General features: G+C 34.8%; 1 protein-coding gene across 1 annotated transcript in view; it reads right to left on the reverse strand.

The window, feature by feature from the left end:
- Positions 1–26,245, reverse strand: part of fws (Conserved oligomeric Golgi complex subunit 5 four way stop) — a 574,187-nt gene that overhangs the window by 234,981 nt on the left and 312,961 nt on the right. The window contains exon 12 of the mRNA XM_090393051.1: positions 24,079–24,178. Coding sequence (XP_090249177.1) covers positions 24,079–24,178 — 100 coding nt within the window. The remainder of the gene's footprint in view (positions 1–24,078; positions 24,179–26,245) is intronic.

The raw sequence follows: 26,245 nt of genomic DNA on the forward strand, positions 1-26,245 counted from the left end.
CTAAAATAATTGAAGATGGAGGTTATACTCGTGAACAAGTTTGGAATATGGATGAAACCAGCCTTTTCTAGAAACAAATGCCAAACAGAACTTACGTATGAAAAATGCAAAAAACTGTTGGTGGGTTCAAAACAGCAAAGGATTGCATAACACTCCTATTTTGTTCGAATGCTTTAGGAGATCAGATGTTAAAACCACTGCTCATAAATCGATCATTAACCTCCAACTGGCCAGGACGTATATATACGTCCAGCTAAATCTGGATACAATTCAATACACCTGTTGAAAGAACACAGATGAGAAGTGCAATTTGAGTGTTCTGCCCTTTAGAAGGTGCGATAATCCTTCACGCTGTAGAGAACACTTAAACAGATTATCTCGCAAAGCTGAGTCTCAGTTCTCTATAACAAGGAAAGCAGTTGCTTGTTTTATGCTGGGCAATTTGACTTAGTTATATTAGAGAGGCTAAAAATATAGAAATTATTTTTATTTTCTCTTTTTATTGTACAGTTGATAATTCCAGGACAAAATATAAATCCTTGCATACTTTCTTCACTTAAATATTGCGTTACCCTGGAGAACCAATTCCTATTATATTTTCAACATATCTACAGTGTTTAAACACTGGATATTATAGTAATGTGCATCCTACAAAAAAAATAATAAAATAAAAAATCTCTTGCAATTTTAAGCAAAAGAAGAAGGCAAAGAGTCTGTGATAATATACCATTGGATATAAATTTTTGATACTAAAAAAAAAAAAGACACAATATCGGAAACCAAGTAATGCAGTATATAATCATCTGTTGTTCATAAAAAATTGTTCCTAAAATTGAAATGTGACAATCCATATAAAGGTATTTTGCAAAGAAAGGAAGCAAAATAAACACACACACACACCCACACACACACATATATACAGGGTGTTCGGGATAAATTTGACAGTTTCGTAAGGAAAAAGAAAATCTTCTTTGTATCTATTAAATTTAATGAATTGACAAAAAAACATTACAGGCAGAGTTAATTACAATACTATCAACAAGATTTACTCAAAATAACCACCATTAGCATCGATCACAGCTTCAATTCTGCTTCGGAACCTCGAACAAGCTGATGCTACAGTCTCCCTGGGAAGGGCCGCAAAAACTGTTTTAATTTTATCCATTAACTGGGGTTTTGTATTACTGGAAGTGCGATTGGTGTCTTTTTCAACTGCGCCCCATACAAAATAATCCATGGGGTTAAGGTCTGGGGAGTTTGGAGGCCAAACATTTGGACTGGTGAAGTCGTAGAAATTTTCAGACAACCATTTTTGACTTTTCCCAGAGGTGTGGCAAGGGGCCGAATCCTGCTGCCATACATACGGCCTACCATTGGCTACCCTTGTTATCCAGGGCTTGACTACAGTTAGCAACTCCACGAACAAAGCCCGAATTCCAATGCCAGGGTTCTTCAACACCTGTTCCTGCAGATTTGCGAGGAATTCTGCTGTACGAACGCAATCAGATCGTCTGCTAGGGATCTTTCTTCTTGCTACATCCTCGTAGTCACCATTGCAAGTCTCTAGTTCATGCCTGATTGTTTTTACTGTATTCAGGGAGCATTGGGCAGCAGTCGTAATATCCTTATTTTGATGGCGGGCACGAATCATCATGATACAAGTTATTCTCTTCCATGATTCAGGTGGGTTCCAGCTATCCATCCTTTCTGACATCTTGTATATGAATGAAGAAGGGTCCAAACTTTTAAATGAAGAGAAGTGTGTGTTAATACATGTAACTTACGGAAAAATATAATTAATTATAAATATGTCAAATTTATCCCGAACACCCTGTATATATATTAAATAAATACACACACACACACATATATATATTAAATAAATACACACACACACATATATATATTAAATACATACATGACCACACATATATATATTAAATACATACATGACCACACATATATATATTAAATACATACATGACCACACATATATATATTAAATACATACATGACCACATATATATTGAATACACACCCCAACACACATAAATATTATTATTATTACCCCAAGATCTCATGGAGTCAAAGACTCATCTGGGAGGTCCTTTTATCACACACACACAGCTCATCATACCGTGCCTTGAACACATTCAAACTCCTTGCAGACACCACACTCTCAGGCAAGGCATTCAATCATTCACAACACTGCACGAAAAAAACCTGCCTCTCAATCTCCTACAAACACCCTCTTTATAGTTTCCAGGGATGACCTCTGGTTCTCCCCTGATCTCCCACTTATTTCTGTAGAACATCTTCAGCATTAATTCTATAACAACCCCTTAAAGAATTATAGAGATATGATATGATAGAGACCCAACTTGTAGGTCTCTATCATATCTCCCTTCTTCCTGCTGTCCACACTCTGCAAATTACATCTTCTCAATCTTTCCTCATACTCGACATTCCTGAGGTCAGAAACTATCTAAGTCAATTGCCTTTGGACTCTTTCCAACATCTCTTCATCCTTCTGAAAACCAGGTGACCAAATCTGGGCACAATAGTTCATGTGTGGCCTAACCAAAGCCTTATACAACGGAACAAGAACTTCCCTAATTCTACACGTCAATGTCCTCCACATTATTTCCAGAAGCCTTCGTGTTGTCTTCACAATTTTGGTTATGTGTCCCCTAATTTCAGATCCTTATCCACTATCACGGCCAGATCTCTTATTTCTTCAACCTCCAACAATATATCATCACCAAGCATAAATTCTGCATCCCATCTTTGTTTTCCAAATTTTAAAACCTTACATTTTGCAACAGTGAACTCACATCTCCATTTCCATGCCCAATTCAATATATATTAATACATACACACACCAATACATATAAATATATTAATACACACACACACACACACACACACACAAATCGAATACACACACACACACACACACACACATTATTGAATAAACACACACACATACGTATATTGAATACACACACACATACATATATTGAATACACACACACATACATATATTGAATACACACACACATACATATATTGAATACACACACACATACATATATTGAACACACACACACACATATATTGAACACACACACACACATATATTGAACACACACACACACACACACATATTGAACACACACATATATTGAACACACACACACACACATTGAATACACACACACACATATTGAATACACACACACACACATATTGAATACACACACACACACACACACACATATTGAATACACACACACACACACACACACATACTGAATACACACACACACACATTGAATACACACACACACACACACATATTGATTACACACACACACACACATATTGAATACACACACACACACATATATATTGAATACACACATCCACACATATATATTCATTACACATACATATATATTGAATACACACACACATATTGACTGCACACACATTGAATATACACACACACACACACATATATATATATTGAATACACAAATACATACATATATATTGAATACACACATACATACATATATATTGAATACACACATACATACATATATATTGAATACACACATACATACATATATATTGAATATACACATACATACATATATATTGAATATACACATACATACATATATATTGAATATACACATACATACATATATATTGAATATACACATACATACATATATATTGAATATACACATACATACATATATATTGAATACACACATACATACATATATATTGAATACACACATACATACATATATATTGAATACACACATACATACATACATATATATTGAATACACACATACATACATACATATATATTGAATACACACATACATACATACATATATATTGAATACACACATACATACATACATACATATTGAATACACACATACATACATACATATATATTGAATACACACATACATACATACATATATATTGAATACACACATACATACATACATATATATTGAAAACACACACGTACATACGTATATATTGAAAACACACACGTACATACGTATATATTGAAAACACACACGTACATATGTATATATTGAAAACACACACGTACATACGTATATATTGAAAACACACACACATACGTATATATTGAAAACACACACATACATACGTATATATTGAAAACACACACGTACATACGTATATATTGAAAACACACACGTACATACATATATATTGAAAACACACACGTACATACATATATATTGATACACACATGTACATACATATATATTGAATACACACACGTACATACATATATATTGAATACACACACGTACATACATATATATATTGAATACACACATGTACACACATATATATTGAATACACACATGTACATACATATATATTGAATACACACACATTCATACATATATATTGAATACACACACATTCATACATATATATTGAATACACACACATTCATACATATATATTGAATACACACACACATACATGATACGCTGATATTAAGTTGCAGCACATGGGTCTTGATGTCAGATTGGTCAAATGGATTCAGGATTGGCTGTCCGATAGGTATCAGAGAGTTGTGTATGGCGGAGCAGTTTCAAGGAGGCAGAGGGTTACAAGTGGGGTCCCACAGGGCTCAGTACTAGGACCTATATTGTTCAACCTTTATATCAATGACATTGTCAGTGGATTGCAAGGGGATATTCAGTTATTTGCAGATGATGAGAAGCTGGGAAGGATTATTAGTAATAGCAGATGTGATAGCCCTGCAAGAGAATTTGAATAAGCTAGATAGATGGCAAATGAATGGGGGTGTCAGTTTAATGCAGAAAATGTAAGGTCTTGAGGTTTGGGAAACATCGATGGGCTGCTGCATACTCTATGGGAGGAGTTATACTGGAGGAAGTAGGGGAGACATGAGATCTGGGGTTGATGATTGATAGAAACCTGAAATTTAAGGAACATATTGCAACGGTGGTAAAGGTAACACAGAGGATTGCTGCAATTATGAGAAGGACACTGACCTGCAGAGATAAAAGAGTTATCATTCCGTTGTATAAGACCCTGATCAGACCACACTTAGACGATTGTTCTCAGATTTGGTCACCAGGATTTGAAGGGAATAAATTAAATGTGGAAAGGGTACAGAGGCAGAAAACAAAGATGGTTTCAGGACTGTACAATTTTAGTTATGAGGATCGGCTGAGGGAATGTGGACTGCAGAGTTTGGTGGATAGAAGGAGGAGAGATGATATGATTGAGACTTTTAAAATGCTGAGAGGTGGTTACAGGATTGACACTGGGGAGTTCTTTTGCTTGGTTGAGCAGCGGGAGGGAGTGATTACAAGAGGCCATCCCTGGAAGTTACGAAAGGAAACTGTGAACAATAGGGTGAGGAGTGGTTTCTTTGCATGGAGGGTGGTTGAACCATGGAATGCATTGCCTGATGGAGTGGTGAGAGCGAGAACAGTCAATGAGTTTAAGGAGTGGTATGATAGATTTTGTGTTTCCCAGGAGGGACATCCCACGATGAGTCTTGATAGACTTTGTGTTTCTTAGGGAGGACCTCCTGCGATGAGTCTTTTGACTCCATGGAGGCCTGAATAATAATAATAATAATAATACATACATATATATTGAATACACAGATACATATATATTGAATACACACAGACATATGTGTGTGTGCGTGTGTGTGTGTGATTATATGCTTCAACTCGGTTGTTGCGATACATTTTTAAAAATAGATTTAATGACTTAAAAACCGAGATTACTTATAAAGATGTTGAAAGTTTATTTTTCACTTGGTTAGAGTATAATTAATTTAGTTTAATCCTTTATCCAAGTGTGAGCAAACAAAGTTTGCACCTGAAAGTATCTTCAGGACTGGGGTAAGGTGATACAACACAAGGACAACTCGTTACAAAGGTGGAGCAAGCTACCAACACTCCTATCTCAGTATCTCCCATAATGCAAAACACATCTCCTTGCGGATATGTCTAATGTTATGCATTAAGGGAAGGGCCACTACCCAGACTAGTTTCGACCTTTACTGAGGTCTCTTCAGTGGAAGCCAGGCCCAAGTGGAGATACCAGGCAGAAGCATTAGCAGGTCATCTCTACCTATAGGAGTTGCCAAATGGTGTGCCACTCTTTTTTAATAAGTTACTCTGGATTTAGAGAAAGATGTTTGGCAACTCCTATAGGTAGAGATGACCTGCTAATGCTTCTGCCTGGTATCTCCACTTGGGCCTGGCTCCCACTGAAGAGACCTCAATAAAGGTCGAAACTAGTCTGGGTAGTGGCCCTTCCCTTAATGCATAACATTAGACATATCCGCAAGGAGATGTGTTTTGCATTATGGGAGATACTGAGATAGGAGTGTTGGTATCTTGCTCCACCTTTGCAACTAGTTGCCCTGGTGTTGTACCACCTTACCCCAGTCCTGAAGATACTTTTAGGCGCAAACTTTGTTCGCTCACACTTGGATAAAGGATTAAACTAAATTTATTATTACTTATAAAGATTTAATAAGATTAATACGACTAGTTTCGGCTATAACAGCTTTCCTCAGGTATTCTTAAAGGAAGAGAATAGTAATAAACATTGAAGTATCAAAACGAACTAGAAATTACAGGTAAAAATTGCCACACATAATTGATACATAAAAAACATTGTATTTTTTCAAGTTGTTCTAACAGGCGTGCCATTGTTTATTGCAAGTATGCGTGCAGACTCACGTGAACGCCAATATTGATTAACTGCAGCATAGCTATCTGGGATATTATAACTCAAATTGTTGTTTAAGTGGACAGGATTCAGCAGGATTTCCCTTGATTCTACATTGATCTGGGATAGATCAGATATTTTCTGATCTATCCCAGCAAACGGAGTGGCTTTGTTGATCATCATTAGTATTATTTGAAAAAAGAACATGACTAGATAACGCAGTTGCATGAGATCTTTTGTAAGAGATGTCTCTCTTATGCTCTTCTATAAGTTGTTCAATAGATTTGTTAGTTTCTCCAAAATAAGGGATATTGCAATTGCACCAAAATTTATATACACCTGGATATTTAGTAACTAGTCGTATTATTCTTATTAAAATCTTTATAAGTTATCTTGGTTTTTAGTCATTAAATCTATGTTTTTAAAATGTATCACAACAACCGAGTAAAAGCCGATTATCACATCTATAGCCTAAATGACGAGGTGTCTCTAATGAACATACAAAGGAATTTTTAAAAAAAATTGAAGAAAATAGGATTGAAAATAAACAGGTTAGTGTTCCTCAAATGTTATAAGTTCCATTCAGTTTTTCCCAATTTCATCTCTTTTCAAGAAAAGATAACAACGGAACGCGCTAAAAGAATTTATCGTAAAGCTAAGATGGATCTCCTCAACGAAAGAATTTCAGACACAAAACGTTGTTTAGCTTTTTTGTTCACCACTAAAAGATCCTTAAAAACTAGAAGAAATTATGGATAATGTTAACTTACATGATTTTATCATTAGCAGTGAAGCACACGCCACATGAATACAAAACAAGAATAAATATACTCTTATCAGGAAATTTAACAATCTAAAAAGGATACAAAACAGATCTGCTCATAGTGAAGGCCGTATTAATCCTGAAAAAGTTGTAGTGAACAAATCTTCTCATATTTCAATGGATGCGGAAACAGATATTCTTAGCAAACGTCTCAATTTAATTCCTTCACCAAAATTTATCCCTAAAGAATCTCTCCTTACAAAAATAGAAAAAGCAAGTTCATTCATTCCTAATCATTTGGCGAAACTTCTTCATATTGAATCGATTTTCATTATAAATAATGCTAAACCTCCAACAGATAATATTTCTCTGGCTGAAAGACAAGCCCCAAAAAATCTAAAACAGAACAGTAACATTATTATTTTACCTGCAGAAAAAGGCAATTCCACGGTCATCCTCAACTCCGAAGATTATCACAACAAAATGCTTCAATTACTTGGAGATAGTTCGACATATTCAATTTTTCAGGAAGATCCTACAAGAGAATTACAAAACCGTACAAACAACTTGTTAAAGACTGCGAGTGAACTTCCTCATAATGTTCGCCTCTCTTTACGCCCTCTTATTCCACACATCTATGGAGTTCCAAAAATACATAAAGAAAACATCCCTCTTCGCCCAATTGTAGAAGGAATCGACTCGCCTACGTATAAACTTTCAAAATATCTAGCAAAGTACCTCAAGTGTTTCTCCAATAAATCTTCATCTTTCATCAAAAACACCACAGATTTTGTTTCGCATATAAAAGATATTCCCATCAATGAAAATGACATTCTAGCAAGTTTTGACATATCATTATTTACTAACATTCCTACGGACGAGGTACTTACATTACTAAAGGACAAATTATCCAAAAAAAGGTTTCCTTTATTAAAACATTGCACTCATTCTGGTTACTTCAGATATCAAGACTCCGTTTACCAACAAAAACAAGGCCTGCAATGGGCAATCCTTTGTCCCCAGTTCTAGCTAACATCTTCCTTGAAGATTTTGAAACAAAGGCCATATCTTCCTTCTCATTTAAACCAAAAGTATGGAAACGATATGTTGATGATATATTCATTATTTATAATCACGGGCACACATCTCTCACAGATTTTCTTCATCATCTAAACATCCAACATCCTAATAAAAAATTTACTGCTGATTTAGAAAATAATAACTCCTTAGCTTTCCCGGATGTCATGCTTACACGATGCTCTGAAAGATTAAAAATCTCTATGTACAGAAAACCTACTCATACTAATAGATATCTGCATAATCTTTCTCATCATTTTCCACCACAAAAACTTGGAATTATATCTACCTTAAGACACAGAGCACGCTCTCTCTTGAATGAACCAGATGAACTACAAAAAGAAATAAATCACCTCACTCTTATCTTTAAACAAAATGGATACTCTGAAAAAACGATTAAGAAATTTCTTCTGGATCCTCCTAAGCAGTGCACAACAGAAACTATTAATTTTAAAGGTAGCATCTCCATTCCATACATTAGCACAGTCTCTAAAAAATTAGCTAAAGTCCTCAAAAAATATAATATCAAGACCTTCTTCACCGCACTTCCTAAAATCCGTTCACTAATCAGCCATCCAAAACCTACTCATCACAACCTAAAATATCCAGGTGTATATAAATTATGGTGCGATTGCAATATCCTTTATTTTGGACAAACTAACAAATCTATTGAACAACGTATAGAAGAGTATAAGAGAGACATCTCTTACAAAAGATCACATGTAACTGCGTTATCCAGTCATGTTCTTTTTTCAAATAATCCTAATGATGATCAACAAAGCCACTCCGTTTGCTGGGATAGATCAGAAAATATCTTTCGCTGTGATGACGAGTTTGAGAGGAAAATTGTAGAATCAAGGAAAATCCTGCTGAACCCTGTCCACTTAAACAACAATTTGAGTTATAACATCCCAGATAGCCATGCTGCAGTTATTCAATATTGCCGTTCACGTGAGCCTGCACGCACACTTGCAATAAACAATGGCACGCCTGTTAGAACAACTTGAAAAAATACAATGTTTTTTATGTATCAATTATGTGTGGCAATTTTTACCTGTAATTTCTAGTTCGTTTTGATACTTCAATGTTTATTAATATTCTTGTCCTTTAAGAATACCTGAGGAAGGTTGTTATAAGCCGAAACTAGTCGTATTATTCTTATTAAAATCTTTATAAGTTATCTCGGTTTTTAGTCATTAAATCTATGTTTTTAAAATGTATCACAACAACCGAGTAAAAGCCTATTATAATATATATATATATATATATACACTGAATACACGCGCACACAGGTTAACCCTCGTATAACGCAGTACTTATACAACGCGGTTTCAATATAGCAGTCTACAAATTGTAGAATCCCTTTATCTTTTTATATATTTTCACTGCGCGACTTAAAAATCAAATTTTATCTTCGGTAAATTTGGGTCTGCTCTTATCACGCATGTAGTTATAAGTATCAAGTTTATATCCATGGAAATACCCTTTAGCATGCATGTACATCAATTGTTTACCATATAAAGTGTTTATTGTTGAAAATTATTCATTTGCTGCCAGGAAAGCACATTAAAAATCAAAAGTGTGTTAATCTTAAGCTGAGCACTTTAATTTCTGGTGAGTTACATACAATATGTTTTTTTTTTATGTAAAAAATTTATTTTTATAGTAATGGCCACTTAGAAGGCTTTTGCGATATGGTTGAAAACAAAATTAGTGAATTAATTGATGGAGAAATATATTTAAATTAGGAGGAATTGGTACAATTAACAGATGATATCGAACCAAATGGAATCAATTCGTACCATGATTGAAAAATCACAGTATCGCTCATCACTACTGCAAGCATGCAAGTCACCGCGATGGCGGAAACGAAACTACATCTGAAAGCAACACATCTGGGAACAGAAATGCTCAGATTTCCACAGAAATTGATTCGAAACTCAGGTGTTGCCACTGGAGAAAAAACCACAAATGAAGGTAAATAATGCCCACATCAAGTGGGAAAACAACATATCGCAGGAATAGGCCTTAAGACAGGACCAACGGAAAATGACATAAACGGCAAGAAAATGTAAACTGAGGAAGGTAAAAACGGGAACGTATATACAGTAAAAACGTTTTACTGTAATATACTGAATACACACACACATTAAATACACATGCACACGCCCATATATATACGGTCATACCCCGAAGTTACGCGGTAGGTGGGACCAACAAAAAGTATGTAAGTCGAATTTGCATAACTCAGTTTTATAATTTTGCATGTAATTTATATATACAAATATACAAATTATTAGTTAATTGGGACAAAAGGTTTACAAAAACACCTATATTTTTTAAGAAATATAAACATAATTGTAGTTTTAATTACATAAAAAAAAGAAAGTTATTTCGATGTCAATGGTTTCATAAAACCTAATAGATTCGTCTCATGGCATAATGTCTTTTTCTTCTCATGCAAAATTTCTTCATAGCAAGCCAATGATTTTTTTATTCCTTGCCTTGTAGCTACAATTCGTTCCTCGTTAGAATCTATGTCCTCCAAAATCTGTAAACCTTTCTTAATTAAGCTGAGACCTTCTGTTAATTTTGCAATTGTCATGTGCTTTTCTGGTAGAACTGGATCTGAGGTTTCGGTCTCTTCAGTAGCGCTTTGCTCACGCATTTCTATGAGCTCGTCGATTGTAAGCTCCTTGTTATGCGAGTCTAACAGCTTGCTGACATCTTCACTGTCGACTTCTAAATCTAATTGCCTGGCAAGGTTGACAACTTCTTCTATTGCCTCAGCAACTTGATCAGTTTCTGGCAACATTACAGTTTCGCATTTAAAAAAGGATGGACAAAGTTTTTTCCAGACACCATTCAAGGTTTTTTGGGAAATTTCACCCCAAGAATCTCCGATAATCCTTACAGCATCTAAAACATTAAACCGTTTCCAAAACTCTTTAACAGACAGGTGCTCATTTTGCCTCATAGCTTCATTCAGACTTGCAAACGAACGGCGCTTTGAATGTTCTAAAAACTCCTTGGTCCATCGATTGAAGTAAGCTGGTTGTATTTGAAGGCAAGAAAACAACTTTTACATGTGGATCAAAATCAATTATAGTTGCAGGAGGGTGACAGGTGCATTATCAATAATAAGCATAACTTTAAACGGAATTTTTTTAAACTGGCAATAACGTTCAACTTCAGGTAAGTGGTGACCAAACCAGTCTTCAAAAATAGAAGCTGTCACCCAAGCTTTAGAATTTGACTTCTAAATCACTGGCAGGCCAGCTTTAGATTTTTTTTTCAGAGCTCTTGGATTTTCGGAGCGATAAATTAAGAGAGGTTTTAACTTGCAATCACCAGCTGTATTTCCACCAAGCATTACTGTCAACCGGTTTTTGGAAGCCTTAAAGCCAGGAAACGTTTTTTCTTCACGTGCGATGAAAGTTCTCTTAGACATCTTTTTACAGAACAAGCCGGTCTCGTCTACATTAAATATTGTTTGAGTGCCATAGCTACCTTCCTCGATGATAGCCTTAAGTGTCTCAGGAAAAGCAGACAAAGCCTCTTTATCAGTGCTTGCCGCCTCTCCACTTTCCGCGATGCTGTGCCAGTTACAGCGATTTTTAAATCGGTTGAACCAACCATTACTGACCACGAAATTTTCTTCTTTGGCCCCTTCTCCAGCTTCTACTTTTAGCCTCTCAAAAATCAGCTTGATCCACGATGTTCAAGATAGGATGAGTGAGGAGTGTTTGCCAGGAGGAACGATAGAAAGGGTGGATTGGGCATTTTTCACAGCAGCAAGAATGCTTTCTTTATCTTTCATGATTGTTCTTACTGTGGATTCCTGTAGATCGAACTTCTTTGCTAGCTCACAAATTTTCATTTCACCTTCAAAATCCTTAATAATGTTGAGTTTTGTTTCCAAAGTCAATGTTTTTCTTTACTTGCTAGCTGTAGAATCGGACTTGCATCTTTTGGACAATATTATTATTTTTCATGTGATAAAATTTTTATCAAGAACATAACATTAAACAATCGCAACGTTTGAAGACTATAAAATTTGTGTATGAATGGAGACCGTGCGAAACACATCAGTGCTTGTTCACAGCATATGCAACAAAGGCGAATGAGGCCAGCACCGGAAAGATACGACTAGTGATGAGGTGTGAAGCGGGATGGGAATACGTACATATAAGAAACCAGGTAACTCCAGATTTGCGTAAGTCAGGGTACGACTGTATATATATATATTGAATACACACACACACATATATATATTTAATATATTTAACACACACACACACACACACACACACATATATATTTAATATATTTAACACACACACACACACATATATATATTGAATACACACACACACATATATATATTGAATAAACACCACACACACATATATATATATTGAATACACGCATATGGTTCGTTGGTCTGGAGGTATGATTCTCTTTGGGTGCGAGTGGTCTGGATTCAAATCCCTTTTTTTTTTTACAATGGAAACAGTAGGAGAGATGGAATGAGAAAGAAGCATGGGAGTGCTAGAGGAGGAAAGATTGGAAACAGTAGGAGAGACTGAGAGAGAGGTATGGCAGTGCTAGAAGAGGAGAGAATGGAATGAGAGAGGTACAGAGTGCGAGAAGAGGAGAAAATGGAAACAGTAGGAGAGAGGGAATGAAGAAGAGGAGAAAATGGAAACAATAGGAGAGAGGGAATGGTAAGAGGTATAATGTATGGGGACTCAATGATCCACGGTGTTCAAGATAGGATGAGTGAGGAGTGTTTGCCAGGAGGAACGATAGAAAGGGTGGCTTTGGCAGTTAAGAGAGGTGAAAGGGTGGATGAGATGATTGTGATGGTGGGAACAAATGACTTGAGTAGTGGTGGTTCTTTCATACCACCTCAAGCAAGAGATATGAGATTCTTGCTTGAGGTGGTATGAAAGAAGGAAAGATAGTGTGTGTGTTGCCTAGGTATGATAATGACGAACTGAGCAGAAGAGCGCTAATACTGAATGACATAATAGCTAGAATGTGTGAAAAGAGAGGACTGGAATATGTGGATGCTTGGAGTGCGTTTGAGGACAGAGAGGAATTGTATGCAAGAGATCACTTACATTTGAATGAGGAAGGACGTAGGCATCTGGAGAGATTGCTGTTCTGAAAACGTCAGTGTGTCCCATGGAGGATGGTAGCAGGGGTGGCCTCTTCTGGGAATGGGTACTTGGGAGAAGGGGGATGACATCAGGTAACACTGAGCTCAGTGGAGTCTAGAGGGGATAATGCTGGGTATAGAAACAACGGCATTTATATGCTATAAACTAATGCCAGGAGTATCCAGAATAAGGGAGCGGAATTGATGGCGCAGATAGCATCAGCCTGGAAAAAAATTATTGGGATCACTGAGACGTGGTTGACAGAAGAGGATATAATAACAGGAATAGAAGTTGTTGGGTACAACATTTTTTGGCAGAATACGAAGGGAAAGCGTGGTGATGGAGTACTGCTTATGATAAGTGATGACCTATGTCCTCTAAGAGTGGAGACTTTGGAAGGCAGTGACATTAATGATTTTGAAAGCATATGGTGTGAGGTAGAGGTGGGCAAGTCAGGATATTTAGTGGAGTGTTGCTACAGAACCAGGAGTACAGAGGGTGGGGACCAGGAAATATTTAAACAGTTGAGTTTGGCAAGTGCAAGAAGAATGATTGTTATGGGAGATTTTACTACAGTAGTATAAACTGGGGAGAGAAAGATGCATGTAGCAATAAGGAAATTGAATTTCTAGAATTCTTGAGGGACAAATATCTTAGGCAACATGTAATAGAGGGAACAAGAGGTTCAGGAATTTTGGATTTTGTTATAGCATCAGAAGAGTTGATAATAACTGAGATGACATCTCTCCCACCACTTGGAGAGAGTGACTATATGGTTTTGACTTGGAAAATGAATAGACATGCAGGAGTATCAAAGAGACGGGAATGCATGTGGAATTATAAGGCAGGTGATTATAATAGTTGAAGATGTCAACTTGGGGAAGTTTCATGGAGGGAGGAATTGCAAGGCCGGGATATCATTAGTGCATGGGAAATTATGAAAGAATATTTGTTAGCAACAATGGTAAGTTGTATACCACGAGTGAACAAGAGGACACAATTTGGAGTAAAGAGGATGACAAAAAATATTAAACAGGAATTGCATGTGAAAAAGAGACTGTGGAAGAGATATAAGGAGACAGGAGAAGAGAAGATGCATGAAGTGTATAAGACACACGCCAGAAGTGTAACTAGTATCGTAAGGAAGACGAAACTGGAATATGAGAGGAGATTAGCCCTAAGATCCAAAGAAAATCCTAGGGAATTTTTTAGATATGTGGCCAGTAGGAGGAGAAATGACCATGGAAGAATGATATTGTGGGGTAAAAATGGGAATACAGTGATTGATAGACATTGTAGAACTATTCAATGAACACTTTATTGGAGTATTTCATCCCGGAGGAGTCAGTTTTAATGCAAGAGGGATAGAGTAGGTTTAAGGTTTAGAGGTACAGGAGGAGAGTGTGTTTCAAATACTGAGTCCTCTGGATGTCAGTAAAACTGTGGTACGAGTTTTGAGAGAATGTGCTAGGGAACTGACAGTGCCTTTGACCTGGCTTTTCAATGAAAGTCTGGCTGCTGGAAAGGTGCCCATGGAATGGAAGGAAGATAAGATAGTGCCATTGCATAAGGGTGGTAACAGACTGGAAGTGTCTAATTATAGACCAGTTTGTGGGACATCAGTAGTTAGTAAGATCTTGGAGAAATTAGTGAGGGACCATATACAGCATTGGGCAGATGACGGTAATGTTATCTGTGAGAGTCAACATGGATTTGTGAAGGGACGCTCTTGTTTTAGCAATATGCTAGCCTTTTATGATAAAGTTACAAGAGCATTAGATGAGGGAATGGCATATACTGCAATTTTCTTAGACTTAGCGAAGGCATTTGACAGGATGCCACATGATAAGCTGATATTTAAGTTGCAGCACATGGGGATGGATGTCAGATTGGTCAACTGGATTCAGGATTGGCTGTCTGATAGGCATCATAGAGTTGCATATGGTGGGACAGTTTCAAGGAAGCAGAGGGTTACAAGTGGGGTCCCACAGGGCTCAGTAATGGGACCTATATTGTTTAACCTTTATATCAATGGCATTGTCAGTGGATTGCAAGGGGATATTCAGTTGTTTGCAGATGATGAGAAGCAGGGAAGGAATATTAGTAATAGTGCAGATGCGGCAGCCCTGCAAGAGGATTTGAATAATCTAGATAGATGGGCAAATGAATGGGGATGTTGGTTTAATGCAGCAAAATGCAAGGTCTTGAGGTTTGGGAAACATCGATGGGACACTGCATACTCTATGGGAGGAGTTATACTGGATGAAGTAGATGAGACAAGAGATCTGGGGTTGATGATTGATAGAAACCTGAAATTTAGGGGACATATTGCAAAGGTGGCGAAGGTAACACAGAGGATTGCTGCAATAATGAGAAGGACACTGACCTGCAGAGATAAAACAGTTATCATTCCGTTGTATAAGACCCTGATCAGACCACACTTGGACTATTGTTCTCAGATTTGGCCTGAGGATTTCAAGGGAATAAATTAACTGTGGAAAGGGTACAAATGCGGATAACAAAGATGGTTTCAGAACTGTACAATGATAGTTATGAGAATCGGCAGAGGGAATGTGGACTGCAGAGTTTGGTGGATAGAAGAAGGAGAGGTGATATGATTGAGACTTTTAAACTGTTGAGAGGTGGTTACAAGATTGACACTGGGGAGTTTTTTCGCTTGGTTGAATAGCAGGAAGGAGTGATGACAAGAGGCCATCCCTGGAAGTTATGAAAGGAAACTGTCAGCATGCGGGTGAGGAGTGGTTTCTTTGCATGGAGGGTGATTGAACAATGGAATTCATTGCATGATGGAGTGGTGAGAGCCAGAACTGTCAATGAGTTCAAGGAGTGGTATGATAAACTTTGTGTTTCTTAGGGGGGGGGGACTTCCCTTCGATAAGTCTTGATAGACTTTGTGTTTCTTAGGAAGGACCCACAATGAGTCTTTTGACTCCATGAAGGCATGAATAATAATAAAAATAATAATAATAATATATATATATATTGAATACACACACACACACATATTGAATACACACACACACATACATATTGAATACACACATATATATATAAATATTGAATACACACATATATATATAAATATTGAATACACACACACATATATATATATTGAATACACACACACATATATTGAAAACACACACACATATATTGAATACACACACACATATATATTGAATACACACACATATATATATTGAATATACACACATATATATATTGAATATACACACATATATATATTGAATACACACACATATATATATTGAATACACACACATATATATATATATATTGAATACACACATATATATATATATATTGAATACACACACACATATATTGAATACACACACACACATATATATTGAATTCACACACACACACACACACACACACACATATATATATATTGAATACACACACGCACACACATATATATATTGAATACACACACATATATATATATTGAATACACACACACATATATATTGAATACACACACACATATATATATTGAATACACACACACATATATATATTGAATACACACACACACACACATATATATATTGAATACACACAGATATATATTTTGAATACACACACACACATATATATTGAATACACACAGACACACACATATATATAATATACACACACACATATATATTGAACACACACACACACACACACACATATATATTGAATACAATCATACATATATATATTGAATACACACATACATATATATATATTGAATACACACATACATATATATATATTGAATACACACATACATATATGTATATATTGAATACACACATACATATATGTATATATTGAATACACACATACATATATGTATATATTGAATACACACATACATATATGTATATATTGAATACACACATACATATATGTATATATTGAATACACACATACATATATGTATATATTGAATACACACATACATATATGTATATATTGAATACACACATACATATATGTATATATTGAATACACACATACATATATGTATATATTGAATACACACATACATATGTATATATTGAATACACACATGTATATATTGAATACACACATGTATATATTGAATACACACATGTATATATTGAATACACACACACATGTATATTGAATACACACACACATGTATATTGAATACACACACACATGTATATTGAATACACACACACATGTATATTGAATACACACACACACATATATTGAATACACACACACACACATATATTGAATACACACACACACACATATATTGAATACACACACACACATATATTGAATACACACACACACACATATATTGAATACACACACACACACATATATTGAATACACACACACATACATGTATATATTGAATACACACACACATACATGTATATATTGAATACACACACACATACATGTATATATTGAATACACACACACATACATGTATATATTGAATACACACACACATACATGTATATATTGAATACACACACACATACATGTATATATTGAATACACACACACATACATGTATATATTGAATACACACACACATACATGTATATATTGAATACACACACACATACATGTATATATTGATATATATATACATATATTGAATACACACACATATTGAATACACACATATATATATATATATTGAATACACACACACATATTGAATACACACACATATATATATTGAATACACACATATATATATATTGAATACACACATATATATATATATATTGAATACACACATATATATATATATATATTGAATACACACACATATATATATATATATATTATATATATATATTTATATATATATATATATATATATATATATTGAATACACACATATATATATATATATATTGAATACACATATATATATATATATATATATATTGAATACACACATATATATATATTGAATACACACATATATATATATATTGAATACACACATATATATATATATATTGAATACACACATATATATATATATATTGAATACACACATATATATATATATATTGAATACACACACATATATATATATATATTGAATACACACACATATATATATATTGAATACACACATATATATATATATATTGAATACACACACATATATATATATATTGAACACACACACATATATATATATATTGAATACACACACATATATATATTGAATACACACATATATATATTGAATACACACACACACATATATATATTGAATACACACACACACATATATATATTGAATACACACATATATATATTGAATACACACATATATATATTGAATACACACATATATATATTGAATACACACATATATATATTGAATACACACACACATATATATATTGAATACACACATATATATATTGAATACACACACACACATATATATATATAATACACACAGATATATATTGAATACACACACACATATATATATATATTGAATACACACACAGACACACATATATATTGAACACACACACACACATATATATTGAATACACACACACACACATATATATTGAACACACACACACACACAAATATATTGAACACACACACACACACACATATATATTGAACACACACACACACACACATATATATTGAACACACACACACACATTTATATATATTGAACACACACACACACACATGTATATATATTGAATACACACACACACACATGTATATATATTGAATACACACACACACATGTATATATATTGAATACACACACACACATGTATATATATTGAATACACACACACACATGTATATATATTGAATACACACACACACATGTATATATATTGAATACACACACACACACATGTATATATATTGAATACACACACACACACATGTATATATATTGAATACACACACATGTATATATATTGAATACACACACATGTATATATATTGAATACACACACACACACACGTATATATATTGAATACACACACACACACACGTATATATATTGAATACACACACACACACACGTATATATATTGAATACACACACACACACACGTATATATATTGAATACACACACACACACATGTATATATATTGAATACACACACACACACATGTATATATATTGAATACACACACACACACATGTATATATATTGAATACACACACACACACATGTATATATATTGAATACACACACACACATGTATATATATTGAATACACACACACACACACATGTATATATATTGAATACACACACACACGTATATATATTGAATACACACACACATATATTGAATACACACACACATATATATTGAATACACACACACATATATATTGAATACACACACACATATATATTGAATACACACACACATATATATATTGAACACACACACATATATATATATAGAACACACACACACACACACACACACACGGATGTATTATAGCCAGTCTAGTTAGCTGATTTTCAGCCTGGTTGGCCGAGTGATTAGCATATCCGCTCTCTAGCCAAAAGGCCACAGACTCATATCCTGCCATGGGCATGGATGTTTGTGCTTGTCTGTGGAAATACTAGTGGTGGTCATGGTCAGTAGATGGCACTGGTGTAGTTCTGGTTAGTTGTAGTTGGTAGATTGGGTGGTGGAGACAGAGAGGGGGTGCCCTCTCTTGATGAGTCTTTAGACTACCTGGAAGTGTCATGTAATAATCTTCTTCTTCTTCTGCAGCTTCTCCCACTTAAGTGAGGTCACTGTTGATGATGAGTCTCCTCCACATCCTCCTGTCTTTTGCTGTCACCACATCCAAGTTCTTCATCCTCAAGTCCTCTTCTACCAGCTCCCTCCATCTCTACTTTGGCCGCTCATGCTTCCTCCTTCTTTGCACATCCATCTGCATGACCCTTCTTCCCACATATTCGTGCACGTTCCTCATCACATGACCAAACCATCTCAACCTTGCCTCCTGTATCTTCGCTCCTAAGTTCGTAACTTTCACTGTTCCCCTCACATAGTCATTTCTCAGATGATCCTCTCTGGTCACACCGCACATCCACCTAAGCACTCTCATCTCTGCTACTTCCATCCTGCTGATGTTATTTTTCCTCAAGGCTACAGTTTCTATAGCACACATCATAGCTGGCCTCACTGCTGTCCTATAGATTTTGCCTTTCAGATTGATCGGCACCCTCTTATCGCATAACACTCCAGCCATCTCCCTCATGTTCCTCCAACCTGCTTGTATCCTGCATCCCACTTCCTACTCAGCTCCTCCATCTTCTTCCATTGTTGAACCTAAGTTTCTAAAGTCCCACACCTTTTTGATGACATTTCCTTTCAGCTCCAGAACTGTCTCCTGGCCGCTGCCCACTGTGCAACATATATACTCTGTCTTACTTCTGCTTAGTTTCATACCTCTCTCTTCCAGTACTTTTCTCCATCTTTCCAGGTTAGTTCCCGCTTCTTCTCTTGAATCTGCACACAGCAAGATGTCATCTGCGTACAACATTGTCCACAGTGCATCTTCTCTCACCTCCATCACAATGTTAAACAGAAACGGACTTAATTCTGACCTTTGATGCAGGCCAACTGTTACTTGAAAACTTTCTATCTGTCCCAGATAGGTCCGAACACTTGTCTTGACATTTCTGTACATCTCCCGCACCAACCTGACATATTTCTCCAGAACCTTCTTCTCCCTCAGACACCTCCAGACTTCTTTGCCTTTGCACTCTATCGTATGCTTTCTCCAGATCAATAAATGCCAGATGTAGCTCCCGTTGTTTCTCTCGAAACTTTTCCATCATCTGCTGTAACCCAAAGATAGCATCTGTTGTTGATCTACCAGGCATGAATCCAAATTGTTCCTTTGCAATCTTCACCTCCTTCCTCAATCTCTCATCAAGAGAGTGGGTATCCTCTCTTGATGAGTCTTTAGACTCCCTGGAAGCGTCATGTAATAATAATAACAATAATATATATATATATTAAAAATGTCTCTAGATTCAAATTTCGTTGAATAAATGATGCCATATACAAGTATGCAATTACAAAACAAACTTCTTAAAACTGTCTATATCGTTTCCTTACTTATTGGAAGAGATCTCATGTTTTTCTGAAACAAAATCAAAACTATAATGCCTAATGCCAGTCCAGTTAACTGATTTGTTTTGCACACCTGCTCTCCAACCAAAAGGCTGCAAGCCTGAATCTTGCCTTGGGTACAGATTTTTGTGATTATCTTTAGATGAGAAATGAATTTCATCACCTAGTGTGAGACTAATACCTCACTTATTAGAGGCCTGAAGTTGCATGAAAAAGTTCCATGTTTGGTTTCTGAGAACAGGGTTTCCAGATGATTCAAAAATAAATAAAAAATCCTGTGGCCTAATTATGGCACTATACAAAAATACAAGCTGGGTACTAAACAATTACAGGTTGATAAACTTTTGTGGGTTAGGAGTCACATTAAAAAAATTGTTTTCGATAAGCTTCCACCTCAGTATATTTTGATTTCTTATGGTTTCATCACATAACTATAAATATATTGTAAAAATAATCATATTAAAAATTCTGAATATTTTTACGTATTAATTATGCTTAGTTTTGTTTTCATACACGCAGTGTCTGCACTTGTGATGTGCTCGTTATGAAAATGTTATATTAGAAGTAACATGTAAAGAAGTAAAAAAATTTGATGTACTTACTAAACTGAATATTTGTGTTACTTATAAGAATGTTTGTTGTGGTTTAAAAATGTTGAATTTTGTGTTTTGTGAAAGACTTTCTCTTAGCGCTGATGGATACAGCGAGTCAGTCATTTTATTGCAGTGCGTAGTTTCTGAGTTTTGTGGAGTGCGCATGCTCCCGGAGAGGATTTGATGTGTGATTGACAGCTGACAAGGAAAGCGTTGCGTATCCAAGTAATGGTTGTAAACAAGAGAGCGTTCGGAAGTTTTTAGAACACTGGCCGGTAAACATTCAAGTTGGAAGGAACTTGATTTTTTTGTGTGTGGCAGTCGGAAGAAATTTTATAGTGTATTCCGAAAAAGGAATAGTGGAAATAATAGGTTTCAAGGAGGAATAAGTAATGAATAAAAGGAAATCTTGAAACTAAGTTTTTTTTAAAGTGGAAAAAGTTAAGACTGTCATTTAGTATTGTGAATGAAAGAACTTGTTGCTTACATTCTAAAGTGAATGTTTTTCTTAGAGAAAATATTGATAAGGAAGTTCTATAAGTATTAAGGATGCCTGAAAGTGAATGTTTAGAAAATATATTAATTAAGAAGATTTATAGGTATTAAGGATGCATGATCTGATGAGTATTGCTACTAAAAGGAACAAGATTTAGTCAAGAAGACTTTTATGTGTGTTACATTGATTGATGAAAAGGATCCTGAAAATGAAGTACAAAGCCGTGTAACTTCTGGAAAAGAGCCTTAACAGAAAGAGAAAAAGACAATGAACATTTTTTTTGTGATTGTGAAAGAAAAGGTGTTTAGTCTTAAGAGTAAGTTTATATTCTTAAATAAGGCCTTGGATCCATATAATCTGTAGTTATAGTTGTGTATTATTGCTAGAAGTGTATATATATTGTTTTAGTTTTATTAAATGTGTTTATTTTGTACTTGGTTTTGAGTCAATGATTAGTTGGATTCTGAAAGAGATAGTTAAAGTCATTGCACCAATTGGAGTGAACTTTTGTGCAATACAATAACATATAGGGACACTCGGAGTCAAAATAAAAATAATTGTAAGTAAAAGAGATTTATATAATAAATCACCTCATAAGTATATAGTATAATTATTAACAAAGGCACAGCCGGTAGACTAAATAGTTAATATACTATATATATAAAAAAAGAGGGAATATAATATACAATAATCTTTAAAATATATAAAAAATAACAATATGATGCCATTATAACAATAAAATTACATATTGCATAATTTTTTTCTTTTCAATTAAAATAACACAAACTTAACAAAAAAAAGTCTGCAAGCTAAATTTTTATTATACGATGTAACAATTTCTCAACACCTCTATCTGAGAAGAACTGTACTAAATTTATTTTATTTATTCAAGTATTAAATAATGCTTAAAATCCAACACAAATCATATCATGAAAATTATATGATTTGCATTTGTATACAGATATTCATTTCATACTTACTAACTGCTCACATCTATTAACGAAAAGTTTGATGGTTTCTGCAATAATATTTCCTACTTTCCTGCTCAACTTATTATCAACATTTGAAACATTGAGTTCACTGCAATAATAAGAATATATATTGTACAATATTTATTACTGTATTACTTTTATTTATTTATGTATTCATTACAATATATATTTAAATAAATAACTTTTATTATTAAAAGACCAGAAGATAAATGATAAAATATACAAAGAGCCAACAAGTTTCACTAGCCACTGTCTAGCATTTTCAAGGCTGAACTGGTTTGAAAACAAATGCATTGAGTTACATTTCAAACATACACTTTAGTAACTGTTAGGCCGTTACATTTTGTTCATTCTGTTTGAAGGCGTGCATGTGTTCGAAAGCTTCAGTCAGATTCCGGTACATGGCCACGTGTTTTGTAGTTATTTGCATATTGTAATTCTGTCGAGCTGAGAGAGATGATGAGATTTTTCCATATGTCTTTAAGAACAATGCCCTGATTTCAATTTAAATTATTGCCTGTGCGTAATACCACAGATGCTTCTTTTAAAGTTCTGTATCTGTAGTCATTCTCGATGTAAGGCATAGAACTGTTTTTCCAATCTATAACGTGATTTGATGTTGAGAAATGATGTGCTAAACCAGATGTGATGATTCTATTATGATTGACATCCCCCCACATGTTCCTTCTGTCTTATTTCAAAACTTCTGGAAGTCTGACCAATGTAAGAAAGGCCACACGTGCATGGAATTTCATACACTCCAGGACATTTGAAGAAAGGTACCTCATCTTTAGGTGATCCTAAGATATGTCTGATCATGGTAGTTGGTTTAAAAACCACTCTGATGTTATGAGCTTTTAACATTCTCGCCAATTTTGTGTTAAATTTGAAGAAATTTGATACTGAAAGATCTTTTCCCTCAAGACATCACACAGCTGTTTCATCATTGCCTGAAATCAAATTTCTTCAAATTTAACAACACTGTATACAAACAATTGGAAGGTCTAGCCATGGGTAGTCCTCTGTCACCACCATGTGCAGACCTTTTTATGGAAAAACTTGAAAAGGATATTCTTTCCACCATTGTACCCAAACCGTCAATTTGGTGGAGATATGTCGATGACGTGTTCATCATCTGGAAAGACACCATGGAAAACCTTCTCGTGTTTCTGAACAAAATCAACTCGCTACACAATAAGATCAAATTCACTATAGAACTAGAGAAGAACAAAGAACTTCCTTTTCTTGACATCCTAGTGAAGAAAGAAGATAACAATTTCCAACTGTCCATTTACAGGAAACCCACAGATACTGGTAGATATCTACATTATTCGCCCAACCATCATAGATCACAAAAAAACAGCATCATTCACATGCTACGTAATAGAGCCTTAAGGTCTATTTCAAAAGAAACAGATGTGCAGAGAGAACTGTCACTAATAGCTAACACTCTATCTCTTAATGGATACCCTTCTAACATTTTAAACAAATGGCTATTTAAAGACAACCACCAACAACGTGTTACAGTACCCCAATATGTGTCCATAGCTGTCATTTCATATATTAATTCAGTTTCCACAAAATTGGCGAGAATGTTAAAAGCTCATAACATCAGAGTGGTTTTTAAACCAACTACCATGATCAGACATATCTTAGGATCACCTAAAGATGAGGTACCTTTCTTCAAATGTCCTGGAGTGTATGAAATTCCATGCACGTGTGGCCTTTCTTACATTGGTCAGACTTCCAGAAGTTTTGAAATAAGACAGAAGGAACATGTGGGGGATGTCAATCATAATAGAATCATCACATCTGGTTTAGCACATCATTTCTCAACATCAAATCACGTTATAGATTGGAAAAACAGTTCTATGCCTTACATCGAGAATGACTACAGATTCAGAACTTTAAAAGAAGCAGCTGTGGTATTACGCACAGGCAATAATTTAAATTGAAATCAGGGCATTGTTCTTAAAGACATATGGAAAAATCTCATCATCTCTCTCAGCTCGACAGAATTACAATATGCAAATAACTACAAAACACGTGGTTATACCAGAATCTGACTGAAGCTTTCGAACACATGCATGCCTTTAAACAGAAGGAACAAAATGTAATGGCCTAACAGTTACTAAAGTGTATGTTTGAAATGTAA

The sequence above is a fragment of the Typopeltis vanoorti genome, chromosome 5 (genome assembly GCF_054136105.1).
Source record: "Typopeltis vanoorti isolate ZY-2024b chromosome 5, IOZ_Tvanoo_1.0, whole genome shotgun sequence".
Taxonomy (NCBI): domain Eukaryota; kingdom Metazoa; phylum Arthropoda; class Arachnida; order Uropygi; family Thelyphonidae; genus Typopeltis; species Typopeltis vanoorti.